Source organism: Mus caroli, chromosome 4 (genome assembly GCF_900094665.2).
Source record: "Mus caroli chromosome 4, CAROLI_EIJ_v1.1, whole genome shotgun sequence".
NCBI classification, from domain to species: Eukaryota; Metazoa; Chordata; class Mammalia; order Rodentia; family Muridae; genus Mus; species Mus caroli.
In genome coordinates, this window is record NC_034573.1 from 103,732,716 (window position 1) to 103,757,156 (window position 24,441).

A 24,441-nucleotide genomic window follows, 5' to 3' on the forward strand; every position below is an offset into this window, starting at 1 on the left:
GGCCATCACTGGAAAGAGAGGCCCATTGGACTTGCAAACTTTATATGCCCCAATATAGGGGAATGCCAGGGCCAAAAGAATGGGAATGGGAGGGTAGGGAAGTGGGGGGTGGTATGGGGGACTTTTGGGATAGCATTGGAAATGTAATTGAGGAAAATATGTAATAAAAAAAAACCCAGTGACTTTTTTTACATTATTTTATGATACACTGTATCATAGGAGTGTATGTATATAATTATTTGTTTCTTTAAAACCATATACTATGATTTTCTTTTATTTTTTCTTTAGTTTTAAAAATTATTCATTTTACATCCCAATCATGGTACCCCCTTCCTGGTCCCACTCCCACAGTTCCTCCCATCTTTCCTTTTTTTCTGAGTGAGTGGAAGTCCCCCTGGTTCTTCCCCTATGCTGCCAAGTCAAATCTCTGCAGGGCTAGGTACATCTTCTCTCACTGAAGCCTTACAAGGGAGCCCAGCTAGAAAAACATGTTCCACAGACAGACAACAGCTTTAAGGATAGGCATAAGACTGTTGTCCAGGACCCACATGAAGATAGAGCTGCACATCTGCTATACATGGAGGTAGGGAACTAGGTTTAACCTGTGGATGCTCTTTGGTTGGTGGTTCACTCTCTGAGAGCCCCGAAGGGTCCAGGTTAGTTGACTCTGTTGGTCTTCCTGTCCCCTAAGAGCCCTCAATCCCCCCATCTATTCCTCTGCTCTTCCATAAGAGTCCCCAAGCTCCATTCAATGCTGTGGTTCTCTGTATATGGTTCAGTTATCTGCTAGATGGAGTCTCTCAGAGAACAGCCATGCTAGGTTCCTGGCATAACAATATCATTAACAGTGTCAGGGATTCGTGCTTGCCCATGGGATGGGATATTGCTGGTCATTGCTTGGTTGTTCCCCCAGTCTCTGCTCCATCCCCTGTCCTGTTCTTATAGACAGGATAAATTCTGGGTCAAAAGTTTTGTGCATATATTGGTGTCCCTATAGCTCTACTTGGGGATTCCTGTCTGGCTAGTGAAGGTGACCTCTTCAGACTGTGAATCTTAGCTAAGGTCACCCCATTGATTCTTGGGACTCTCATATCCCAGGTGGTATGTCCTCATGATACCCACTTTCTCAAAGAGTGGGAACTTGGTGGGAGAGGGGCTGGGGAGAGGTATGAGGAGGGTTCAGGATCAGGTATGTGGAGAGACAGGGCAGATAGCCAGACAACTATAAGGATGAGTGACTTTTAGTTATCAAACTAGTGATAGTGCAATATATTGTTTTCCCCTAAAGTGTGAGTGTGTGTTAAATGTCTTATAATTAAATTGTCTTGGTTGATTCTGCTAAGTTTCAAAACACACACACACACACACACACACACACACACACACACACACACACACACACACACACACTATGGCTAAGAAAGATGACAAATAGCCAATTATTGGGCAAAATGAGGAGGTGGGTTTGTTTTCTGGGCAAGGCAGGAAGAGTAGGTGAGGAGGAGGAGTGGCAGGAGACTGGGCATGGAGGAGGATGGAGGAACAGTTATGGAAGGAAAATGGAATAGAAGCACATGGCCTGGAGAAACTATAAGTAGTAGGGATTTCATAGCCGGGGAAGAAAGTGTTGTAGAGGCATATCTGCCTAGTATAGGCATGCAGTTTATAAATACACAACTGAGTTGTGTTTTCCTTGCATGGGTTTATTGGGATTGGAGATTTACCACAACACACCCCAAATAGTCCACCATGTCATTTCTATTCCTTTAACTATCAGATTCAAATGAATGCTGCCTCTCCTTATCATTACTCTGCAAGTATTTAGGGGAAATGAATTCTATGAGAATTTCAAAACTAAGGAGTTCTTATGACTCTTTAAATAAAGTAATAGTAAGTCAACTTACTGAAATTGAAAAATCATCCCAACTTTAAAAAGGGAAGAAAATAAAAGAAAAATATTGTAACTCCACATTATGAGAGAAACATGCTCCAAAGATACCATTGAGTTTGTTTTGTGTTGGTCTTCTACTGCTAGATATGGGCTTATCCTAACAAGTATTATGTTTCCTAGTGAGAATCCCTTGGAGAAAACTAATCTTTCATTTGTAAGTGGCTATCAGTTGCACATAACTTTAGAGTTAAGGATGGGGTCATGTGTTCACTTCTTCAGTTCAAAATTCCAACTGGTGAAGACTCATATGACACAGAGCTGCCTCAGGCTCTGTGACTTCATGTGTGCACTAGCTTTGTTGAATCTAGAAGACCTTGATTCCTTGGTGTCTTCTATCACTCCTTGTGCCTACACTCCTTATCCTTCCTTGCTGCAGAGTTCCCTGAGCCATGATGGGGAGGGGCTTAATGGAGAGATTCCATTTAGTGCTGAAATAATGTCTGGCTGTGTATCTGTTTCTATCTGTCACAAAAGGAAGTGTTTCTGATGAGGGTTGAGCAAGGCACTGATCTAAGAGTATAACAGAATATCATTAGGAATTATCTCATTGCTAAGTTCTTTTGGCAGAACAGTAGTATTTGGTTTCCCCCTAGTCCTTGACCTACCTAGTCTCACCTTGGCCACCCAAGCAGTGTTGGGTGTGAGACCCATCTCATGGAGTGTGCCTTAAGTCATATTAGATATTGGTTAGGAAGGCTCACAAGCCTTGTGCCACCATTGCACCAGCTTATCTTGTATACAGGCCACCATTGTAGACTGAAGGGTTTGTGGCTAATTCACTGTTCTTCTCTGGTAGCATAATGAATACCTTCTAGTACCATGAGCTTAGGTCCATGGGGGTGAAGTCTCTAGGTAAGCAACAACTTGACTTCTTTGTGTCTTTAGGTGTTGTTTTCAGGAATGCAGCTTTACTGTCAGTTTGTGGAGAGCAACCAAGAACCTTGGCAAAGACTTAGATTGTTTGAGGGTTCCCATAGGACCCCTTTGGCCAAGACCTCATTTAGATGTAACCCATTCCCAGGACTAGAAGCTTCATTTGGTTATGAAAGATGTCTCATTGGGGCTCTCTCTCCTGTTATTTGATGATTAAATTTAGATCACCTTCATGGATGTATATATTTTACCTCTACTGCATTGTTTCCATATGACCCCTCAAATGTCTCTTAGTTTTAGTGGTCCTTGCCCATATTCCCTTCTTCATGTCTCTCTTCTTCCTCTTACTTATTTGATCCTTCATTTCCAGGCCCCCATCCCTGATCATCTATAATCATCTGTTTCAGTGGTTTTCAGTCTATGGGTCATGACCACTTTATAGGTCACATATCACATATCACATAGCTACATTATAATTCTTAAGAGTAGCAAAATTCAAGTTATGATATAACAACAAAGTAATTTTATAGTTGAGGTTACCACAATATGAAGAATCCTATTAAAGAATCACAGGATTAGGAAGGTTGAGAAGCACTGCTCTATTCTATTTCTTTCTTAGGATACATTTTCTTCCTATCTCTAGTACTTTACCTCTGTACACACTCTGTAGGTTGTAGCTTGCTTTTTGAAGCAAACATTAACACTAACATCTACCACATGCAAGTGAATATATGCTATAATTTTATTTTTGTGTTACCTCATCCAGGGCAATTTTTCCAAGTTTCACCAATTTACCTACAAATATTATGATTTTTCTATGTTTTTTTTAAAGTTAAAAATTTCTTAATTTTTTATTCCTGGTACCACTACCACAATTTACAGGTCAATATACCTGTTGTAATGAAAAAGAAAAAAGAAAAAGACAAAGCTACAGTGGATGAAAGACCTCAGGAATGTACATCTAATGGACAGTATATTGCATCAATAGCTGCACTTTTTGGAAACTGTGGCTATGACAGTCCTGAACAAGAAGGGTTTTCTGTTTAAGCTGCAGTGACTTTTCTGGCTATGGATCATCGTTCCTTCTGTGGCAGATTTTTACAGCTCAGCTAATGTGTTTGGGATGACTGTCTCAAAGTAAACTGCAGCTTTCCTGACAACTCACTCACTCTCCTGCTAAGAACTGTAGCCTTTTCTGTTTTATTTTAAAACCTTCTGCTACCATACCTACCACATTCACCTCCATACCCATAGCCACCACCACAAGGACTTCCTGAGCTTCTTCCACCAAAACTGCCTCCCCGCATGTGTCTATAATTTGATTGTTGCTGTCCACTATAATTTCCCTTTCTTAAGTGCTGCTTAGCCATTTGTGTTTTCTCTTTTGAGAATTCTGTTTAGATGTTCCCCATTTCTAAATTAGGCTTTTTTTTTGATGTCTAGTTTTCTTTTTTGTTCTTTATTTATTTTCAGTATTAGCCTTCTATCAGATGTGCAGTTGGTAAAACTCCTCCTTTACTATTGCGTAGCTCCTTTTCCCAAATGACAGTGTCCTTTGCTTTTCATTTTTATGAGTTCACATTTATTAACTCTTCTTAGTGCTCATGTTAATAGTGTTCTGTTCAGAGAGTATTTTCCTGTAAAGCAACCTCCTAACCTGACTTTTCCTTTAGTCCCTCTGTTTAATGGAAAAGCCTTAATGTTTTGTTTTTGTTTTAAGGCTCAAGTCATTTTTGCATCTTAACCTTATACTATTTATGTTTTTTAAAACTTTTTCTGACTCTGTATCTCTTAATTTCTGTTCTCAAAACAGTTCTTTCCTAAGAACTCTTTCATTTTTTCCCTACAACTCCTCAGTTTCTAAAGTGTAAATGGTAAAATTTTATATTTTCTGTGTAGAATTTATATTTTACATTTACACATGTTTATATTAGAGCATCTGTATATATCTATGTACACATGTGATTAGATCTTCCTAGCATCTATTATCTTACATACCTTCTTGATGAGAACATTTAAAGTCTTAGCACTTTTCACATATTAAATACATATATTTAACTGTAGTCACCATGTTGTACAATAGATCTCTGCATTCCCTTTATCTTCTCTGCTTAAAATTCTGTCCTTTTGACCAAAGGCCGCCCCACTGTGGTGCTTGACAGTCTACACAGTCAAAGTGTATGAATTGATTTTCAGATTCTACAGGTAAGTGGGGTCATAGTCATTTGTCTTTCTTTGTCTGACTTATTTATCAAAATGACTTCTGGAATCATGCATTTTATTGCAAATAGCAGGACTTCCTTACTTTTTAAGGTCACATAATATTCCATTATATTTATCACATTTTCCCAATTTTCATCTCTTGATGGACACAAACTGATTTCATATGAGCTCATTACTTCTTGAGCGGTTTTGCTAAATGCAGAGAAGAGCCAGTGCACTCATGTTTCTTCCCTGCTGTTTCCTTAGAGACATAAGCTTGGAAGTTATGTGGTCTATTTTCCAACCTATTTTAGGCAAGAGTTTTATTAAAAAATTTTGTTGCCGTTTTATATGAATCTTAACTTTTCTATCTCCAAATATCTATTCCCTTGCTGCCTGCTCCCAAGGAATACATAAATGAATATTTAGCTTTATGTTAAGGGTAGTATATTAAAATATCAACTTCTGAATTGCTCAGGGTAATGCTATTTGTTATACAAATAAGACTCTTAACTTCAGAAGCTAAATATAGTAGAGATTTAAATTTTAATCATTTAACAAATAGAAGGTGCTTCTGAACTTCTGTTTCATCCTATGCATTAACCCATTTGTGGCTCTTCTTAATCTTTTACTTCACAAGCACCATTGTAGGCATGGAGAAGGCTCTGATTCTTAAGAGCCTGGTCTTGGAATGGTCACTTGTCTATGTTTGGTTGCCTAGAACTGACCACAGTGCCTCTCTTGATGCAAAGATTGCTTCTTAGCAATATCTTTACTATGGCAGAGGACAAGATGAGTTGTGGTAGATGTCTAGTGGTTTCTGTGGTATTCTAAATTTGAACTCCTTTCCTGCCCCTTCACAAGGATTTTGTGACTGGAACTATCATGCTGGAAATAAAAATGTAACAAAACTACAAAGCATCTCCATTCTTGGTGGCATTCCATAGTAAGGTGGATGTTCATAGCCTCTAGTGTATTTGGACAGTAACAAATGTCAGGGATCATATACATAATGCTTTGACATTATGCTCATCACCTTCCCATTAGTTTAAACATTTTAAGGTCTTATTTTATTTGGTATGTATTTTGACTGCATGTGTACCATTTACATGCTTTATGCTCAGGAAGGTCAGAAGAGGGCATCAGATACTATACAATGGGAGGTAAGGGTATTTGTAAACCATCTTGTGGTTGTAGGAACCAAAGTTAGGTCCTATCCAAGAGCAACAAGTGCTGTAATCCTTTGAATCATCTCCCCAACCCCAGTTTTGATTATCATAATAGGTACTTGAGATAATTTCTTATAAAGAAACATTATGACTCACAAAGTTCCAGACTCTAGATCACAGTGCATTGGCTGCATTGCTTTGGTGAGGTGCTATAACATGGTGGAAACCTGTGACAGAGCAAACTCACTTCCATCATGAGCCAGAATGCATGAGAGATGTACACTGGATCTCTCTCTCTCTTTTGGTTTTGTTTTTTTGTTTTGTTTTGTTTTGTTTTGTTTTGATTTTTTTGAAACAGGGTTTCTCTGTGTAGCCCTGGCTGTCCTGGAACTCACTTTGTAGACAAGGCTCAGAAATCCGCCTGCCTCTGCCTCCCAAGTGCTGGAACTAAAGGTGTGCACCACCACTGCCTGGCGGATCCTACTATCTCTTAAGACCTTCTGGTAGGCTCCACTTTTAATGGTTCTACCAACTTCTGATGGATCCTGTCTGAGGATTAAACTTTTATCACATGGGTCTCTGCATAGCATGTAAGAACCATACTATAGCAGCTAAAAACCAAAGGATTTAATTTAACATGATTAAGAACTGGAAGACATCTTGAGGACTTTGGTTTGTGGTTCTAATGAATCATTGGCGAAATTATTTAATTTAAAAATGAGCAGGCAATTGATTATTATTAATGTTCAATAAATAGTCTACAGCATAAAAGCCTTATTACATATGAAAAGCTTAAATCTGGCTTGGAAGGGGCATGTAACAAACTGAAAAAAGCCCATGAAAGTCTGTCAGTACTGGCTATGTTGGGAATTCAACCAGATTATTTCAAATTTAGGACTTGAATCTATGATTCTAGATGTCAAAGATGAGTTCTCCAGGAGGCAGTTCACCTGTGAAGAAAGGAAGCAGGCAAAACCCAGCAAATTCCAAAAAGTGAATCAAAACACAACAATCAGAGAAGGAACCTAGGGTGCTGTTGCAATGACAACTACCAAAATTCTCATTCTCTGGGCAGCTCAAAGAGGAATTTAGCAATTTACAGTTGTTCATGTATATGAAACTTCCTCCTGTAAACTTACACAAAATACCAGACAGTTATATTGTAGAACCATTAGCAATGCATTACCAGTTTTCAAGTAATGAATACATGAAAATATCATTAAGAGGGTTCTGCAGCCCTGGAAGACTGTGAACTTAGCTTTAGACTTGGTTTAAGAAACCTACTACAAGAGCTATTTTACCATGGCAGCTAGAGAGACCCCTGAGAAGGGAAGCTTAAGTGATCTTAGAGGATCATAGAGGAAGGTGCAATTTGCACATTGGGGGTTTTATTGGTGTCTGAGATCTTTGCATCTATATACTTTAGTGGGCTCAGAGCTGTCAACAGCTAATTCACTAGATGTCTCCCCCAATCGGTATGCTCTGTTATCTTAATGGAAGCTTTTTAGGGCATAATTCAGAAAGGGGGTGGGGAAGCACCATCTTGACAGTAGTGTCTCTGAAAGTGAAAGGTTAAGAGGTGATATTTATAAAGTTTAGAATCATGAACATTTTAATGGAGATGGCTTTCAGTATGAGAATGTAATTAACAAAGTTTGTATATAGAAGCTCAAGGTTTATAAACACAGAGGCTAGAGGCTTAGCAAGTCATAATAGTGGAGCCGTGAAGAAAGTATTCAGCTGTTCTGAGAAAGGAATTGCTTCTTCACACAAAGAGAAGAATCAGTATTGTTTTGAGAAGGGAATCCTTTTCAGGAGAAGTCATATGGAATGAAGGTGGGCCTGACTTCTTCATGTAGTTAAGCCATATGGATGCAAGTGTTCTGGGTTCTCCTATTTCAATAAGTTATATTTTTCCCTTTATGCTTTACACATCATTAGTTTTGTTGAACTCAACATGACAAACTTTAGTTGCATCATTTTCTTCAAATGATATACTTTAGTGTTATGTCTGAACGAAACTCTTCATGTGTCTATATACCATATTATCTGTATTATCCATCTGTCTGTTAATGGACACTTGGGTTAATTCCCTAATGTGGTCATTGTATCTTCAGATCCTTAGTATGATGCTGTCCTAACTGTGAGGCACCTGCTGACTGCTCCTTTTAAAGGAATTCCCTTTCATTTGCTTCCATCCCACTCTAGTGTTTCTGATCTCCCTTCTTGTTTTACTTTCTTTGGTGGAACTTGGAAAGCTTCATGTGTTATGTATGCATCATGTTCTATGCTTGTCTTAAAGCTACTTTCCTTAAGAGTTAATTCTACTAGAGTACAAGTACCACAATAGCCAATCTGTGGTTCATTGAAATGTGTTCTTTATTTTATAGACACCAATCTAGATACTTTTCCCACTCCTACTCAAAAATGTCTTGAGTTAATGAAATTTTATCGTGTTTTGACTATCTAAACCTGACCTGAACAAGAGCAACAGTAGATATGCTTAAGTTGATGGAGGAAAGTTCAGGTGGCCTCAACCATACACAAAGAACTGCAGGCAACTAAATAATGCTCAGAGTAGAAGAAATAATTTTACCTAGGGAAGAGCACACCACTTGATTAGCCAATGGCCAATGACTGACAAAGTTGTTTTTATGTATTTAGAAATATGCATGTAATAGCAATTCATGAAAATGAGGTCATAAATTTGAAAGGGAGCAAGGCAGGGGTATATGGGAACATTTGGAGGCTGGAAAGTGGTAGAAGGATGATGTAATCACCATTTCCAAAAATAAAAATAATTTTAAAAAATTAAAAATTATAGAGTAAGTATATATGTGTCTGTATATATGCATGTATGCATATAGATAGATACACATTTTTTTTTTTTAAAACAGGTTATCAGGTCACCACATGGGAGAGACTTTGAGGATCCCTTTGAAAGGTGTGAGGAATATTTGAGCCCAAGGACATGTAGCAAGCCCCAGCATTCTGCAAGGACCTTACTAGTCCATTCAGCACCTTCAACAACACCAAAGCATTGTGCAAGCCCTGTGCTAAATAGAGCCTCTCTCAGGGAAAGGTAAGTGTAGTTTCTGTTTTCCCCCATCTTTTCTTTTTGATCATGAGTTCAAACCCAGCCTGGACTATACCTGTCACTTCTTTTGAATATTCAGCACTAGAAACAAAACAGCATATTCATATGAAGAGATTATTTATAAAATTAAATTTTGAGACTTACTTAAAATTTTTATTTCAAATATATTATATATTGTATTAGTATTTCTCTGTAGCATAATTCACTTGAAGTGAACTTGTTAGCCACATCTGGCTCTTTATTTCTAATTAGTTAATGTAATTTATTAAAGGTGAAAATCTGAATGTGTGATAGGTTGTCTTAGTAGGCCCCCTCGTGAGTTATTATAATTGGTTTGCCTTTAGGTATACAAATAGTCTACACTGAATTTTCTGATTAGTCTCAATGGTAAAACACACATTGTTGTGTGGTATCTGGCTTCTCATTTACCTCCTGCCAGCAACCAAGAAGAATCTAAATCATGGGAAGAGTTAAGCTCTCTCTCTAAGAATGTTTGTGCTCCAAATCAGAAGGCATGGGAAAAAATAACCACCGTTTTACATACAACTATTTTTTCCCATTAAAAAAAAAAAAAAACCTAGGCTCTTTTTTTTCCCACAAAAGATAACAATTTTAACACCTTGACTCTCACATCCCATGTTTATATATGGTATAAAAAACTAGCCACTCAATTCTTAAAACATTAAGTTTGTTCATTAACAAATATTTAACTAGCTGTAGAAACTCTATTAATAGTTCAGCTGAACACAGCTACTTTGAGCAAGATTATGGCTGCTGTAGTAAAACATCCTGCTCTGAACAGATAAGTTTATCTGTTTCTTCATTAGCTTTGTAAGCATTTGGACTTGGGGAGGGCAAAGGGAAAGGAAGGTAATGTGAGTATGTGTGTGATACTGGCCACTTGATACTGACATACAGAATATTTTAAATTTAATTTAAATTTGATTTTTTTGAGAATTTCTTGCTTGAGTGCTCTATTTACACCATTTCCCTATCCTCCCTCCTTTCATGTCCCTCTTTTAAGTAAATATTTCATCTTAAATTGGGGTTTCCCCACCTTTGATCATTCAGTTCCCAGATGAAAGACACACAGCTTTTATATTTAAATAAACCTTAGTTAATAATAAATCTGGACAGATATCTACCCTCTTAAGGTATCAGATTCTAGTTCCTCATCAATAACCCTGTACTGGCTAGTTTTGTGTCAACTTGACACAGGCTGGAGTTATCACAGAGAGAGAGCTTCAGTTGGGGAAATACCTCCACGAGATCCAGCTGTGGGGCATTTTCTCAATTAGTGATCAAGGCAGAAGTGTCCCTTGTGGGTGGTACCATCTCTGGGCTGGTAGTCTTGGATTTTATAAGAAAGCAAGCTGAGCAAGCCAGGGGAAGCAAGCCAGTAAAGAACATCCCTCCATGGCCTCTGCATCAGCTCCAGATTCCTGACCTGCTTGAGTTCCAGTCCTGACTTCCTTTGGTGGTGAACAGCAATGTGGAAGTGTAAGATGAATAAACCCTTTCCTCCCCAACTTGTTTCTTGGTCATTATGTTTGTGCAGGAATAGAAACCCTGTCTAAGACAAATCCCAAGTTATAACTAGGCATATTCCATCTGGGCCGCTCTTAACTCCAATTGGCCAGCCCTCATGGCTATGTTTTCATGACTCTCCCAACCCATAGCATCTTTTTCCCTTTCCATCTTCCTCCTCCCCTCACCCACTCCTTGTAGTCCCTTCCTTAGGTCCCAAGCCTGGAACTAAGACTCTGCCTCTCCTCTTCTGTCTAGCTGTAGGTTGTAGGCATCATTATTCTCCAATCAGGGATAACTTGGGGGGCAAGGTTACATAGTATCACTTGGGTCTACTTGTGGATTCTCTCATTCCTGGGGGCAACCAGGCCTAGGGGGCCAGTATTTAGCATTTCAGTACATAGTAAGAGAGTAAACATCAACAACTAACTTTTCCCATGTCTCCCCTCTCCCACTTAAATTCATAACCTCTTTTATAATCATTATTGTTACACATTGCATGTATATATATATATATATATATATATATATATATATATACCTACTAAATGTACTTTGTGTTGCTCATATGTACATGTGCTTGGGCTAAACACTTAAGACTATATAACTTATAGGTTATATAAGTTATCTGGAGATGTCTGATTCTTCTTCCTGTTTGTGGCCACTGAGGTCCTGTAGCTCTTCATGTAGGGTTGGGGCCTTGGGAAACTTTTCTAATCCACATCAGTATGTCACCTGGTGCTGTCATTATATAGATCTTGTTTATGCAACCATATTGTTGAGAGCTCATGGGTGCCTCCTCCCTTTCATGGCTACAAGACACTATTTTGCATTAGGCATACTGATCCTCTGACTTGTAAGATCTTTCCACTGCTCTTCTTTCATATTCCCTGAACCTTAAGTGTAAGATTATGTTGTACATGGACCAATTAGAGCTGGACACTTTGCCATCACTTTTCAGTAGTTTGACTAGTTGTGGAGTGAAATACAGAATTTTGATTGATGCCATTTCTAGTTCATTAGAATCATGCCTAGAGATTGGCATTGGGATAAAGTAGTGCTCTCATATGGTGTGTGCAAACACATGCATACACAAGCACATATTTTCTCACTTTAGAAGTTTATTAGAAAGTCTTGAAGGGAGGGTTTCTGAAGAAGTCTGATGACTTGAATCTCACTATCTTTGCTTGATTTCTGCATTTGCTTAGATGTTCAGATACAGTGAATAAATGTCTTAAATGTTACTGTGGTTTTGTTCTGATACTTGTCGTGTGTATAGGTTTTCAAGAATGCTTTTACATATTGTAAATATTTGTAAATATTGTTTTGTGGTCTTTCATCTTTTTAAATGTATTTTGTACAATTTTCAATTCTACATATACTGCAATAGCACAGGATCTTGAGAAGTTATTTTATCTGTATATACAATTTTGAATATCTGTGAATTCTTTATGGAGTATAGTTAGAATTAACTTTTCAGCTATATTTCAGTGGGAGAAATAACTTGAGTAAATATTACTACTTGCATTCTCTTTCACCCTGCCTCAAGTTTTATGAGACCTCATTACACTCAGTCACCCCAGGTGACCTGAAAATTGTTATGTAGATCGACTTGGCTCATCCTCCTGTGTCTACCTCAGGAGGTTTAGGACACTTATTTCCTGATGAATAAATGTGCGTAAGCTTTTTGCCAAAACAAAGTGAGTGTCTTTAATATTCAACGTTGATTAGATGATTGGATGAAAGTAAGGCACATTGAAAATAAATTGCAAATGAATTTGAACTCACCAAGATGAGTTAAAATTTTATTAATGTACTGTTTATGGTAAGCGTGATAGTTTTTTCCTACCGATGTATAACAGCTCTATTTCAATGCATTTAATAAAGAAGGGCATTCTTCTAGTGTTCAGCTCATATTATTAGAGGCTCAAACGTTTTATTCTTTTCAGGACTCTAGCCCTCTTTAAATAAATGGTAGTCTTGGGTTTGGTTTTTCTAGATCATTAGTGATATATTTGCAGGTGTTTACAGAATCCATTGAAGTAATGAAACAGTATAAATTGCTGTTAAACATATATTATATATCCCAGTAAAAATTGGAATTTTGTCTAGGATTTGTATGTCAGCAACACATCTGCAGAAGCTTTTATTTATAGTATTAATTAAAATTATATTTTCTCTAAGGTTGAAATAAGATGGTGACCCTTTGATCATGTTTTCTTAATAAACAGATTAAAAAAACTTTATCAGTTTTAGCCAATGAATTCTTATTTTAGTGAAGGTGCTGTTTTCTTTTTACCCATTTTAAAAAATATATCCAGAAAAATCCCATGCCATAAAATGGTTTCAATTTTGAGTATAAGTATTTCAGAAGCATATTTTTAAGTATAAATATTAATATTATAACTCCAGATTTGTTTTATACTTTACATTGTTACTAAAATAATGCTTGAATATTAGCATACCTAATTAAAAAAGGAATTGGTACCCTTTTAAATCATGCACAAGTTGTTTTCATTGTGAATCATATTAAAACTTCTGAGGCAAGCATTTCTTATACCATAGCACAGACTAGTGGACCTATTCATAGTGTCTTTGGGGAGGCCCTGGAATTGCACATTTGCAGCTCATATTTACACAATGGTCTTCATCTACTGAAATAATTGTTCTGCCAATCCACTTGCATAGGTGCACCTAATCTTCCTTTTATCTATGTGACAGATTAAATTTGGGATTATTTATTAAAGTGATTGTCGATTTATGTCTCTAAAGTAGATTCTTTAAGACATTCACTTATTTCACGATCTGTACTTTGTGTAATAATGTAATATTCTAATTGTGTTAGAACAAGCTGAGAATGAAAAAGGGCCAAATTTAAGTAATATATTAACATACTTCCCATTTCTTTATAGAGGAGTTAACAATATCACTTCAAATATATGCTGTAATTAAGGAGTCTGGAAATTTTCATGATGACCTGAATAAAATAAAATACTTTAATTATATGAATGTCAATTTTGAATTAAAGAAGAGCAGAATGAAAAGAAGTAGATGCTTTCTTTCTTCTCTGACATTTTAAATCCCAATATGCACACTCTAATTAAAGTCATACTCTTCTCATCTATATTTTATTATTTCACTTTTAAAAGTACGATTCTCATAGTGGATAGACAGGTGACATCACCTTTGTTAAGAAGGGGTCATTTTATTTGTATTTCAAAGGAATGGAAATGTGAGTAGATTTGAAATAGTATTTTCATCTCTTATATATAAGAAATCACTTATAAAGCTTATGTGTTGAATGTAGCTTCCTGTTTTTTCCACAAAATTTCAAAGTATATTAAAATTTAAACAATAAATGCTAATTTTAAAGACATTGTACATGGAATTATTGTTCTAATGTGAAGGTTTACATGTTTATTTAGAAATAAGTGCTAAAGAGTATTGTGCCAAATTCTTAAAGTGATCAGATATGTAGGGAGAGCTCTCAGCTACATGTCAAAATTAATAAGACTATTTTTAGACATTATAGAAAATTAATAGTGTAGCTGAGAAAAAGTATCTGATTATGTTCTTTCTCCTCATACTTGGCCAAAGGAAAAATTAAGCTCATAAAGTTGGGGGGAATTTTGTTTCTTCCTGTTTTTAACAGTTTGTCTTTCTCTCTCTCACTCTCTTTCTTTCTTTTTGTACCCACAGATTCCACTCTGATTGGTGTTCACCTCCAAACTGTGATGAGATCCATGACCGGGTAAAAGATGTCTTGAAATCACATCAAGCTCATGCAAGACATTTATGTGTTAGTTTCTAAAATTTTCTCTTTATTGAAGACATTTTAATAGGCTCCCCAAACCAGCTAAGGTGCTTACAGGTTGTAATTCTTAGTTACAGAGGAGGAAAATGCATTCTCTGAAGGAGTCCCCAGGTTTCCTATGAACAACATAGTTTGCTTGGCCATAATCCTATAAAATGCCTTCTGTTTATATTTTTATGTATTTTATTAATTTATTTATATATTGTGTGTGTATGTGAACATGTACATATGTGCTATGATACATGTGCAGGTCAGTGAGTCACGTTGCTGGAATCAGGTTATCAGTTCTCTCCTTGTACCTTGTGTCTTTTGGGGATCAAAATCAGGTCATCAAGGCTGGAAGCGAGAGCCTTCACTGGCTGAGCTGTCTTGGGTCCTAGGGTTTTGTTGTTTTTTTTTCTTTTAACATTAGATATTTATCATTTGTCAAAGACTATAAGCATTTCTAGTCATAATCTCATAAAAGTCACTATACAATTACTTCATAATAATCATTTCTAGGCTTTCATAATATGGGAACTCTTTGTTTAGTGCATTTTCTGAAGGTGCATTTGATTCTATAGGTATGTGTGAGGTAGGAGATGTGTGGGGGGCCTCTTTTGAAGTCAGTTGTCAGGCTAATTTACGTATTAATAAATATACAAAAGAAAAAAGAGCAGGTCAGATTTATTTTATGTAAGAGCTGTATATAACATTTTCTGAGATAAAGTAAATGCAGTTATATTCTTGGTAGAGGAGTCATAATAGTATGATATTTTTGTATTAGGTTTTTAAATTTCATTTATTAATTTTAAAACAATTGCTTGTCATAGTTTGTATCTTCTAAGTCATATTAGTCTTTTACACAAAGAAAAATCTAGCATCTTAATGGTTTGTTTAAATTGAAATTTATAACTTGTTTCCCTTTTTACTATTTTAATTATTCTATTTTCAAAACTATTGTTATTACTTGGAGCATTGCTCCAACATAGATACATGGCAAATTATTTCTTTGATGACCTTTCTAATAGCATTGAGGCTTGAAAGCACTGAACTTTTTGTATGTTTACTATCACATATTTTATTTCCCTATAGATAAAGTTGTTGTTCCTAAAATAACAATTATCCGCTTTAGGCTCATATATTCTCATTTATATATCAGCAGTGAGAAATTGAGATTTTTAAATTGAAATCCATAGAAGTTCCAGCAATATCAAGCTGAAGTGCTTAGATAAAATCTTAGCAAAATCTATGTGGGCTGTGTATGGTGTTAAGGGGCAAACACAGATGAAAGAGGAATAGTAAAAAGAGCAGTGTGTCAGGCTGACAGAGGGAGGGATTGGTATTTGAGACTTCGATGACCTCTAGATCCCATTATGCCACGATTTAGCTTCTTTTCAGTGCTAAGAATGAGAAGCAGAGTCCTGAGCATGTTAGGCAGCTCTTCTGCCACTGCGCTATATACCCAGATCATTTGATGTTCTCTTTTTAGTTTTTTTTTTGTTTTTTGTTTTTTGTTTTTCGAGACAGGGTTTCTCTGTGTAGCACTGGCTATTCTGGAACTCACTCTGTAGACCAGGCTGGCCTCGAACTCAGAAATCCACCTGCCTCTGCCTCCCAAGTGCTGGGACTAAAGGCATATGCCACCACTGCCCGGCAATGTTATCTTTTTTTAAAAAAATATTTTTATTTTATATGTAAGAATATTTCACTTGAATGTATTTATTTATGTTATATGTATGCCTGGTGCCCACAGATAGCAGAAATGGACACTGAATACCCTGGAACTAGAACTACAGATGGTTGTAAGTTACAGTTTGGGTGCTGGGAACTGAACTAGGCCCCACTGTGAGAGAAGCAAGTGTTTTTTAACTGTTGAGCCATGTCTCTAGCTACTTTTTGATGTCTTAATCAAAACTCCAGCTTACTTTTAAAAGCCAAATATTGGCAAGCAGATTCTAAAAGACACATAGAAAAGCAAAAGAACTTCTAAAATGAAAAGAAGGATTAATGGCTCAGCAAGTAAAGGTGCTTGCTGCCAAACCTGACAACCAGAGTGCAATCCCTGGGAACTCACATAGCTGAAAACTACTGAAACATAGCTGAGGGGAAGAAACTACTAAGAGTTGTCCTGTGAACTCCATCACATTTGTACTCATACACACATGTACACACAGATGCAATAAATAAATCATATAATGAAAAATATTTTTAAAGAATCTCCTACATGTATACAATGAAATATGATCATGCCTATCTTTTATTTCCATCTCTATCTCCCCCCACATGCATCTAATACAACTCCTTCCATCCTCATTTCTACTCCTAAAAACAAAAACAAGAAACCCTACTAAGTCCACATATATGTGTACTGTGCACAGGAGCATAGGAAACCTACCAATGGCTACATCTTCAGAAAACAATGATTCTCCCTTTCCCAACAATTATTCACTGTCTCTGGATAGTATTTACTGTACTCTAACAGGAACAAAGCTGGAAAGCTCTCCAACCAGCCATGACAGTTGAGGACAGTATAGCATTCTTTAAGCTGCAGACCTATCAAATGAATAGAATGGACTAGAGACTCCACAGATTGACCTACATAACTTCTATAGCTGACACTCAAGAAAGGTGCAAAGTCAATTAAATGGAGTCTCTGGGAGCCTTTGTCTCTCTCCCCAGTGTTGAGGTTACAATTGTACTACCCCTCCTGGTATTGCTTACCTTGGTGCTAAGGGGTTACACTTGGGTCCTCTGGCTTTCAAGGCAGACACTTCATTGACTCAACTGTCTACACAGTTAACACTTTGTATTATGGTCTTGTGAACAAATTTTTCTGTATGAAAGCAAACCAAAAACCTAGCAGCAACAATGACAAAAAAAATCCTCTTGGTCCACAACAGATCAAGAAATATTATGTATTACAAGACCTAAAGGAAAACACAGAAGAAAACATGGATAATTTAAATTTGGTGAGGAATTTTTTTGACATGCCACATCCAGTACCAGACAAAACCAAATTAAATTGGATCTTATAAAATGTATATGTTTTCCTTATGAAAGTCACTGGTAGAAGAATGGAAAGCCTTAGTCTGGGTGAAAATACTTTCAATGTGAGGTTGAGAGGCAGAGTAGGGACTAGCCAAAGTTCACATCACAAGAGATTATCATGTTCTCTTCAGTGTCATGTGATGCGAAGGTTTCTTCTCTGCGATGTTGTCACTGTTGTCTAACTTGAGAAAACATAAGACAAATCTGAGCTGAAAGGCATCCTTAAAGCATGCAAGCAATGGGCTAGAGATGGCTCAGCAGTTAAAGGTTAGGCTCACAAGCAAAACTATAAAATATACACTCATCCAAATTACCAAGTAATTGGTCACAGATTAGAGAAGACAGAACTGATGAATGATCCTACATGGTATTCTGTTCTAAGCCCTTTAACAGCAAGAGGCTATTGTTGAGAAGACCAGAAATCCAAATACAGTGGGCAGCTAATGTACTGTATTGATAAGCGTTAGTTGTAAGTGGCCCTCAATGAAAGGGGTATTTCTGTGTATCATTCTGTACCATCTTTGTAAGTTTTAAAATTACAATTGTCTTCCAAATTTTAAACGGTAAAACATTGAGTTTCATTTTATCCCTCTCAGTTTTAATAAGTTGCTGGGATTCCAGATTTCCTTCCCCTTACAGGCCCTGTGTGTAGTTTTTGTTGGCTCAGAATGGAACATACTTCCTTCTACATGGGCAGGATTTCTGCTTTAGTGCCTTCTCTCACTCTGCAGTTTCCAGTGCTCATCATGGAGGGTACAGTAAGCTTAGCTTTGCACCCATGGAGTCTCACTGGAACTTGATTCTTAGGTCTTTAATTTTGTTTTTCTTACACAGAGGATTACCAAACCCCTACTAATTTCACTGTCCTCCATCAGTGGACCTATCAAACAAAGCGTAGATTCTTGGTATCTGCTCTGTGCTCAAAATCCGCAGATGATCCAAGGAGAAAGCCAGGTGGTCTATTAGCTCATCTCTTTGGTTATCTTTTCTGGAGCTTGTCACTGTAATTATAGTTATTTGAGCAATGTTTTGGTGCTTTTAAATAGCAGAAGAATTAATATCATTATTCTACTCTATCCTATTCAGAAGTAGGAGACTTTTAGTCTACTTCTTAAAATTAACTTAGTTTTGTATTTGCTTCTGGTTTGACTTTCTGGGATATAAGTATGCTGCTCATACCAGGCACTAATTTCAATACAGTCCAGCAGCAGATGGAGCACAAACTAGTAATTACCCAACATTTTCTGCCTGTGTTCATTCATATAGCATCCCCTCCCTGAGTAGCTGTGTGCTCTTCACAGCACTGTGCAAAGCTTAGAGGCTCTTATAAAAATCAAATTTTCTCCCTGTAAGAAGCATATACAATGTTTTTAATAAACCACTGAATGAATATGAAACAGTAGAAAAGAAAACAGTGTGCTACAGCATGCAATTAAGTAAGTGAATACAAGGTATAAGCATGACTTATTTTTTCAGAGAAAATGTGAAATTGGCATATAGCAACAGTAACATTTATTAGAGGTTAGGCCCGTGTACACATTAGTCTATTTTTTCCTTAGAATAATCTTGTAAATTAAGTATTATTATGTAATAAGTAATATTTCAAAGACGAGAAAGCTGACATTCAGAAAGGCTGTGAGATAAGGTTTCACAGCCACTGCAGATGTTTGTAACCAGGATTTGAGTCCAGGTAACATCCTTGACCTTAGCTGCTCCACTCTACAGTGATGAATACTAAGTACATCCTGATACACATAAGCCCAGAGATATGGTCAAGCTTAAGGATGTAAGAGCCATAGTTGAGTACATATTCCAAAATAGGTCAGTGTAAGTGGACACCCCAGACATGGTTACTGGCATGCATGGCATATCAGTACTTTTTTTGTAAGAAAATTAATTTTGTAATAGTGAGTGGGAATTCTTGGTTTAGGACAAGAATGAGAGTTTGTAATGAGACTTATCAAAGTTGTGTGATGGAGGAGAGGAATCAGTCCAAGAGGGTGTGTGATTTGCCAGGAAATATTGTAGTTTAGATTTGATAGTTTGACAGTGAAATCTATGTCTAGTTAGAATTTTTTGAATTGCCATTTTATGCCAGAGACAAAACTAAGTGACATTTTTCCTTTTTTTTAATTAGATATTTTCTTCATTTACACTTCAAATGCTACCCTGAAAGTCCCCTATGTCCTTTCCCCGCCCTGATCCCCAACCCACCCACTCCTGCTTCCTGGCCCTGGCATTCCCCTGTACTGGGGCATATGGTCTTCACAAGACCAAGGGCCTCTCCTCCCATTGATGGCTGAGTAGGCCATCCTCTGCTACATATGCAACTAGAGACACAGCTCTCGGGGGGACTGGTTCATATCGTTGTTCCTCCTATAGGGATGCAGACCCCTTTAGTTCCTTGGGTGCTTTCTATAGCTCCTTCATTAGGGGCCCTGTGTTCCATTCAATAGATGACTGTGAGCATCCACTTCTGTATTTGCCAGGCACTGGCATACCCTCACAAGAGATAGCTATATCAGGGTCCTGTCAGCAAAATCTTTCTGGCATATGCAATAGTGTCTGGGTTTGGTGGTTGTATATGGGATGGACCCCCCCAGGTGAGGCAGTCTCTAGATGGTCCTTCCTTCAGTCTCAGCTCTGAACTTTGTCTTTGAAACTCCTTTCATGGGTATTTTGTTCTCCATTCTAAGAAGGAACAAAGTATCCACACTTTTGTCTTCCTTTTTCCTAAGTGACATTTTATGCAGGGTTTGGAATAGACATTTGTGAAATATATTTGTATAATTTTCTCTTAGGTATTGCAAGTGTTTATATATTTAGAATATACAACAAGCTTAGAAGGATAGCTATATCATAAGCCTTTAATAAATCTTGATCTTTAAAATCATGTACCTCCTAACTGGTCTGGGCTTCCAGGACTCTATAAGCTCACAGACCCTCTAGAGTCCAAGCATTGTGAAGAAGTGGAATGGTTCCCCAGGCAGACCAAACACTGCCATTACCTCTGCATTCTCCTCCAGCACCCCTGCCCTCTCCCTGACACACCCAGATATGACCTGAAGTAAATGCTAAAACAGATGAACCCAGAGCTAGATAGTTGGCTCAGTGACTGTACTTGTTGATCTTAAAGGTGGTCTGGATTTAGTTCCTGGAACCCACATCATGCCTCACAACCATTTGTAACTCTGGCGGAATCCAACACCCTCGTTCAACCTCCAAGGGCATCAGGCACTCATAGCATACATACATACTCTTATAATCAAGATACATTTTTAAATGAGAGAGACAGAAAGCCAAAGTAAAGGACAAATTAGCAGAAGATCCACAAAATTTTCTGCTGAAACTGAGCCTCCAAAGTAGGAGCTAAGGCCCTGCAGAGGAGAGAGAGAAGATCCCCGAAGGGGCAAAATAGGAAAAAAACAACCTTTCAAACACAGAGATGCCAAAACAGAGAAGGTACAGATTGCTGGGGAGCTGCAGATGCCAAGGGGAAGGTATAGATTTCATACCTGAACTTATGCACAATGAAGACTGAAATACCATTTACAAAGTTATCTAAAGATACAGAATTTGGGTTTTTAAAGCGTTTAGCACACAGAACATTTCATTGTTTGGAGAAAATGGTGCATGTGTCACTAAAAGTAGCTCCTGAGCCTGCCCAATGTAGGGGAAAATGCCTTTCTCTGGCTATTTTTGAAAACTCACAGAAGGGACTCCATTGTTACATACATGGCCACTAACGTACAGAATGCCTTGTTATGTGGGAAAGCCCAAATTCATTTTTATTTTCTCTTCCTCTTTTACCATCAACATAGATTTAAGTCTCTTAAAAACATTGCACTGTTTGAACCTGACCCCCAAAGCACTCTGGGCTTTTCAGTGGCATCATATGTGTTTCCTGAGGTACTTTATTTTTGTTTATTTTCAGTGGCACTTTATTTGGAGTTTTTAGTCATCACAGTGTTAGACCGTGGGCTTACCCCTTTATGATGATGATCACTAGCTGTCCAGAACACACAGTGTGAAGACAATGTATGTTTTAAAGCCCCACCCCTACCTCTCTGAGTTAGAAACGTAAGAAGCTCAAGTGTACTTTAAGTTCTTAGGCCTGCTTGCTCAGTCATACCTAGTACCTAGCTCCTCAGTTGTCTTCCTTATGAGCTACCTAGATGAAATCGCATGATTTGAAGGGATATAAAAGATATTTCCCCCCTTTTTTTGGTGTGTGGAGGGACAGATTTCACTAAAGGGTTCTCTAGAACTACTCCTGCCATTCTGTCCATAGCATCTATATTTCATTTACTTTAAATTCCTCATAATGAAGCTATTTTCAGGTTTTCCGTGTTTTGTTTTGTTCATTGATGTTTAGCCTGGAGATAAGTCTGTGCATATGCCTGGTGCCCTTGGATGCCAGAAGTGGGCATTGGATCCGATGGAATGGAATTAGAGACAGTTATGAACCACTGTGTAGGTGGTGGGGATCAAACCTGAATCCTCTAGAAGAGCAGCAGGTGTTCTTTAACTGCCAGACTTCCTCTTTAGAGACATCACATTGTCTCTAAAATAATGTCCTCTCTCTTTTAATGCTCTTTCACCTCAAGGAGTGATCACTATGCCCAGGGTTGTCCTCTCTCCTATTAAAGCTTATTCCTGAAAAGTCATTTTGTGCAAGCTATTCCCACAACCAACCAACCTCTGTCTTCTCTCACACTTCTAACAGACCAGATTTTGCCTATTAACACCCCCAGACTTGACTAATGAGTTTTCTTTCTCTGTGTGTGACTTTTTGATACGGACTTATTTAGTGAGATATTGTTTGTCTTTCAACTATTGATTCTATTAATGCTCCAATGAACTCAACTCTGACCAGGATAGGAACCTCTTCAGGTTGTTTAAGTCTTTTATCATTGACCTAAAAAGCTCATCTGGACCATTTCCTTACTTATTTCTCAAGGGCCCAACAGATGGTTGGAACTGTGGTATGCATCTAGGTCCTCACTAATTTTGTTATTAAAATATTCTCAGTACTAAATACCAAGCTATCACCAAAGATGAAATTGTTGAGAATAATTCGTTTCCTTATACATGCTGCCAGACTTGTCTCTAAAATAATGTCCTCTCTCTTTTAATGCTCTCTCACCTCAAGGAGTGATCATGATGTCCAGGGTTGCTCTCTCCCCTATTAGAGCTTAACTGTTTTTTCATCCTCCACTTTCCCACAATTTTGATTGTCTATATTTTTCAGAGTATGTTCTATAAGATCCTTAAACAGTCTCCCTTATAATCCTCATGTAGGGTGTTGAGTGTAAATATTAGGTTAACAACTGATTTTTATTTAGGTGTCTTCTCCGGTAATTTTATTTGCCTGAAGTGTTTTAACAGATTGCTATAGATGGACTCATTGGGCCAGTGTTTGTGAATTTTGGTATTTTATCTGTAGCTTTTATGCCATTAGTTTAGGTGCATATAAAATTCCTAGGGTACTATTTGCTAAAGATATTTTGACCTCCTTGTAATTTTTTTTATAGCAGGTGTTCAGAAGGGAGGGGGGGGAGTGTTTGAAGCTTATTAATCATATTCAGATATTGTACTATTTCTTTATCGAGGACTGTTTTATGGTTTCATTATATATTTTAAAATTTTATGAACATGTTTATAATTCTTTGTAATTTTTTCTGTTTCCTGGCCTTTGAGTTCTTTTTCAGGAACTTACTTCTGTGACATATGTTGGGTCTAATTTTCACAGATGCTGCTTAGTTTTTGCCAACTTAACAAAAATCTAGACTTATCTGGGAAGGGGGAATCTCAACAGAGGCAGTGCCTCCATCAGATTGGCCTGGACATGTCTTGTGAGGCATTTTCTTGATGGTTGATGTAGGAAGGCCCAGCCAAATGTGGGCATGTGAGCTCCTTCCTTGGCTTCCATCAATGATAGACTATAACGTGGACACCAAATAAACACTTTCTTCCCCAAGTTGTTTTTAGTCAGTGTTTTATCACAGCAAAAAAGGGAGCAAACTGGGCACAAAATGATACCAGAGAATGGGATTTTGCTGTAATGGATATGACCATGTGGTGCTTTTACCTTGGAATGTTCTGTGGGAGGAAGGTAGAGGAGGATTTTGAAGAGTTGGACTCAAAAATCCAGTCAGTGCTTCAAGCATAGTGAGCTGTTCCGGCAACTTGGAAGATAATGCAGAGGGAACTGAAGGCCTGGTTGGTGATCTTTAAGAGAATTTTTGGGGCTTTTCATGAGATATTTTTGACCATGAATCTGAGGAACTAAAAATCATTGTTCCACTGGGACAATTGATGCTACTTAGCTTGGGCTAAAAAAAAAATAATAATAATCAATTGTGACTATTTAATAAGGGAACAGTATCATTGATGTCAAATTTCTAGGAAGTTTTCCCCAGAATTCAGCACACAGAACTTGTGGTCCAGACCAGCTTTAGGATGAATCTGGGGCTGACAGCTGAACATGGCTTGTAATTTGTAAAAGTCTCCCATCTGCTACTGGATTTGAAGGCATGAAGGGATCTGGGATTGCAGCTGAGGCTTGACACCCTTGGCAGGGTCAGGGTCCCTGCTTGAGAGGCCATCAGGCCATCAGTGAAGATGCAGCACAGCTACAGTGCAGACCTCGGGATTGGAAGGATGCTGTCTAGCTTTTTGTTTGCTGTCTTTTCCTCTCTCACCAACTCATGGTCTTTCTTTGTGAAATTATTTCTTCCTAAGCGTTTTACTGTTTCACACATACTAGGTAAGCACT

General features: G+C 37.6%; 1 protein-coding gene across 4 annotated transcripts in view; it reads left to right on the top strand.

The window, feature by feature from the left end:
* Spata6 (spermatogenesis associated 6) overlaps window positions 1-24,441 on the top strand; it is a 104,365-nt gene that overhangs the window by 67,205 nt on the left and 12,719 nt on the right. For 3 of the 4 annotated variants that reach the window (XM_021159685.1, XM_021159687.2, XM_029476514.1), the window contains 2 exons: window positions 9,093-9,277; window positions 14,519-14,618. In XM_021159685.1, the coding sequence (XP_021015344.1) occupies window positions 9,093-9,277; window positions 14,519-14,618 (285 nt within the window). The remainder of the gene's footprint in view (window positions 1-9,092; window positions 9,278-14,518; window positions 14,619-24,441) is intronic. The other variant, XM_021159686.1, reaches the window with a different exon arrangement.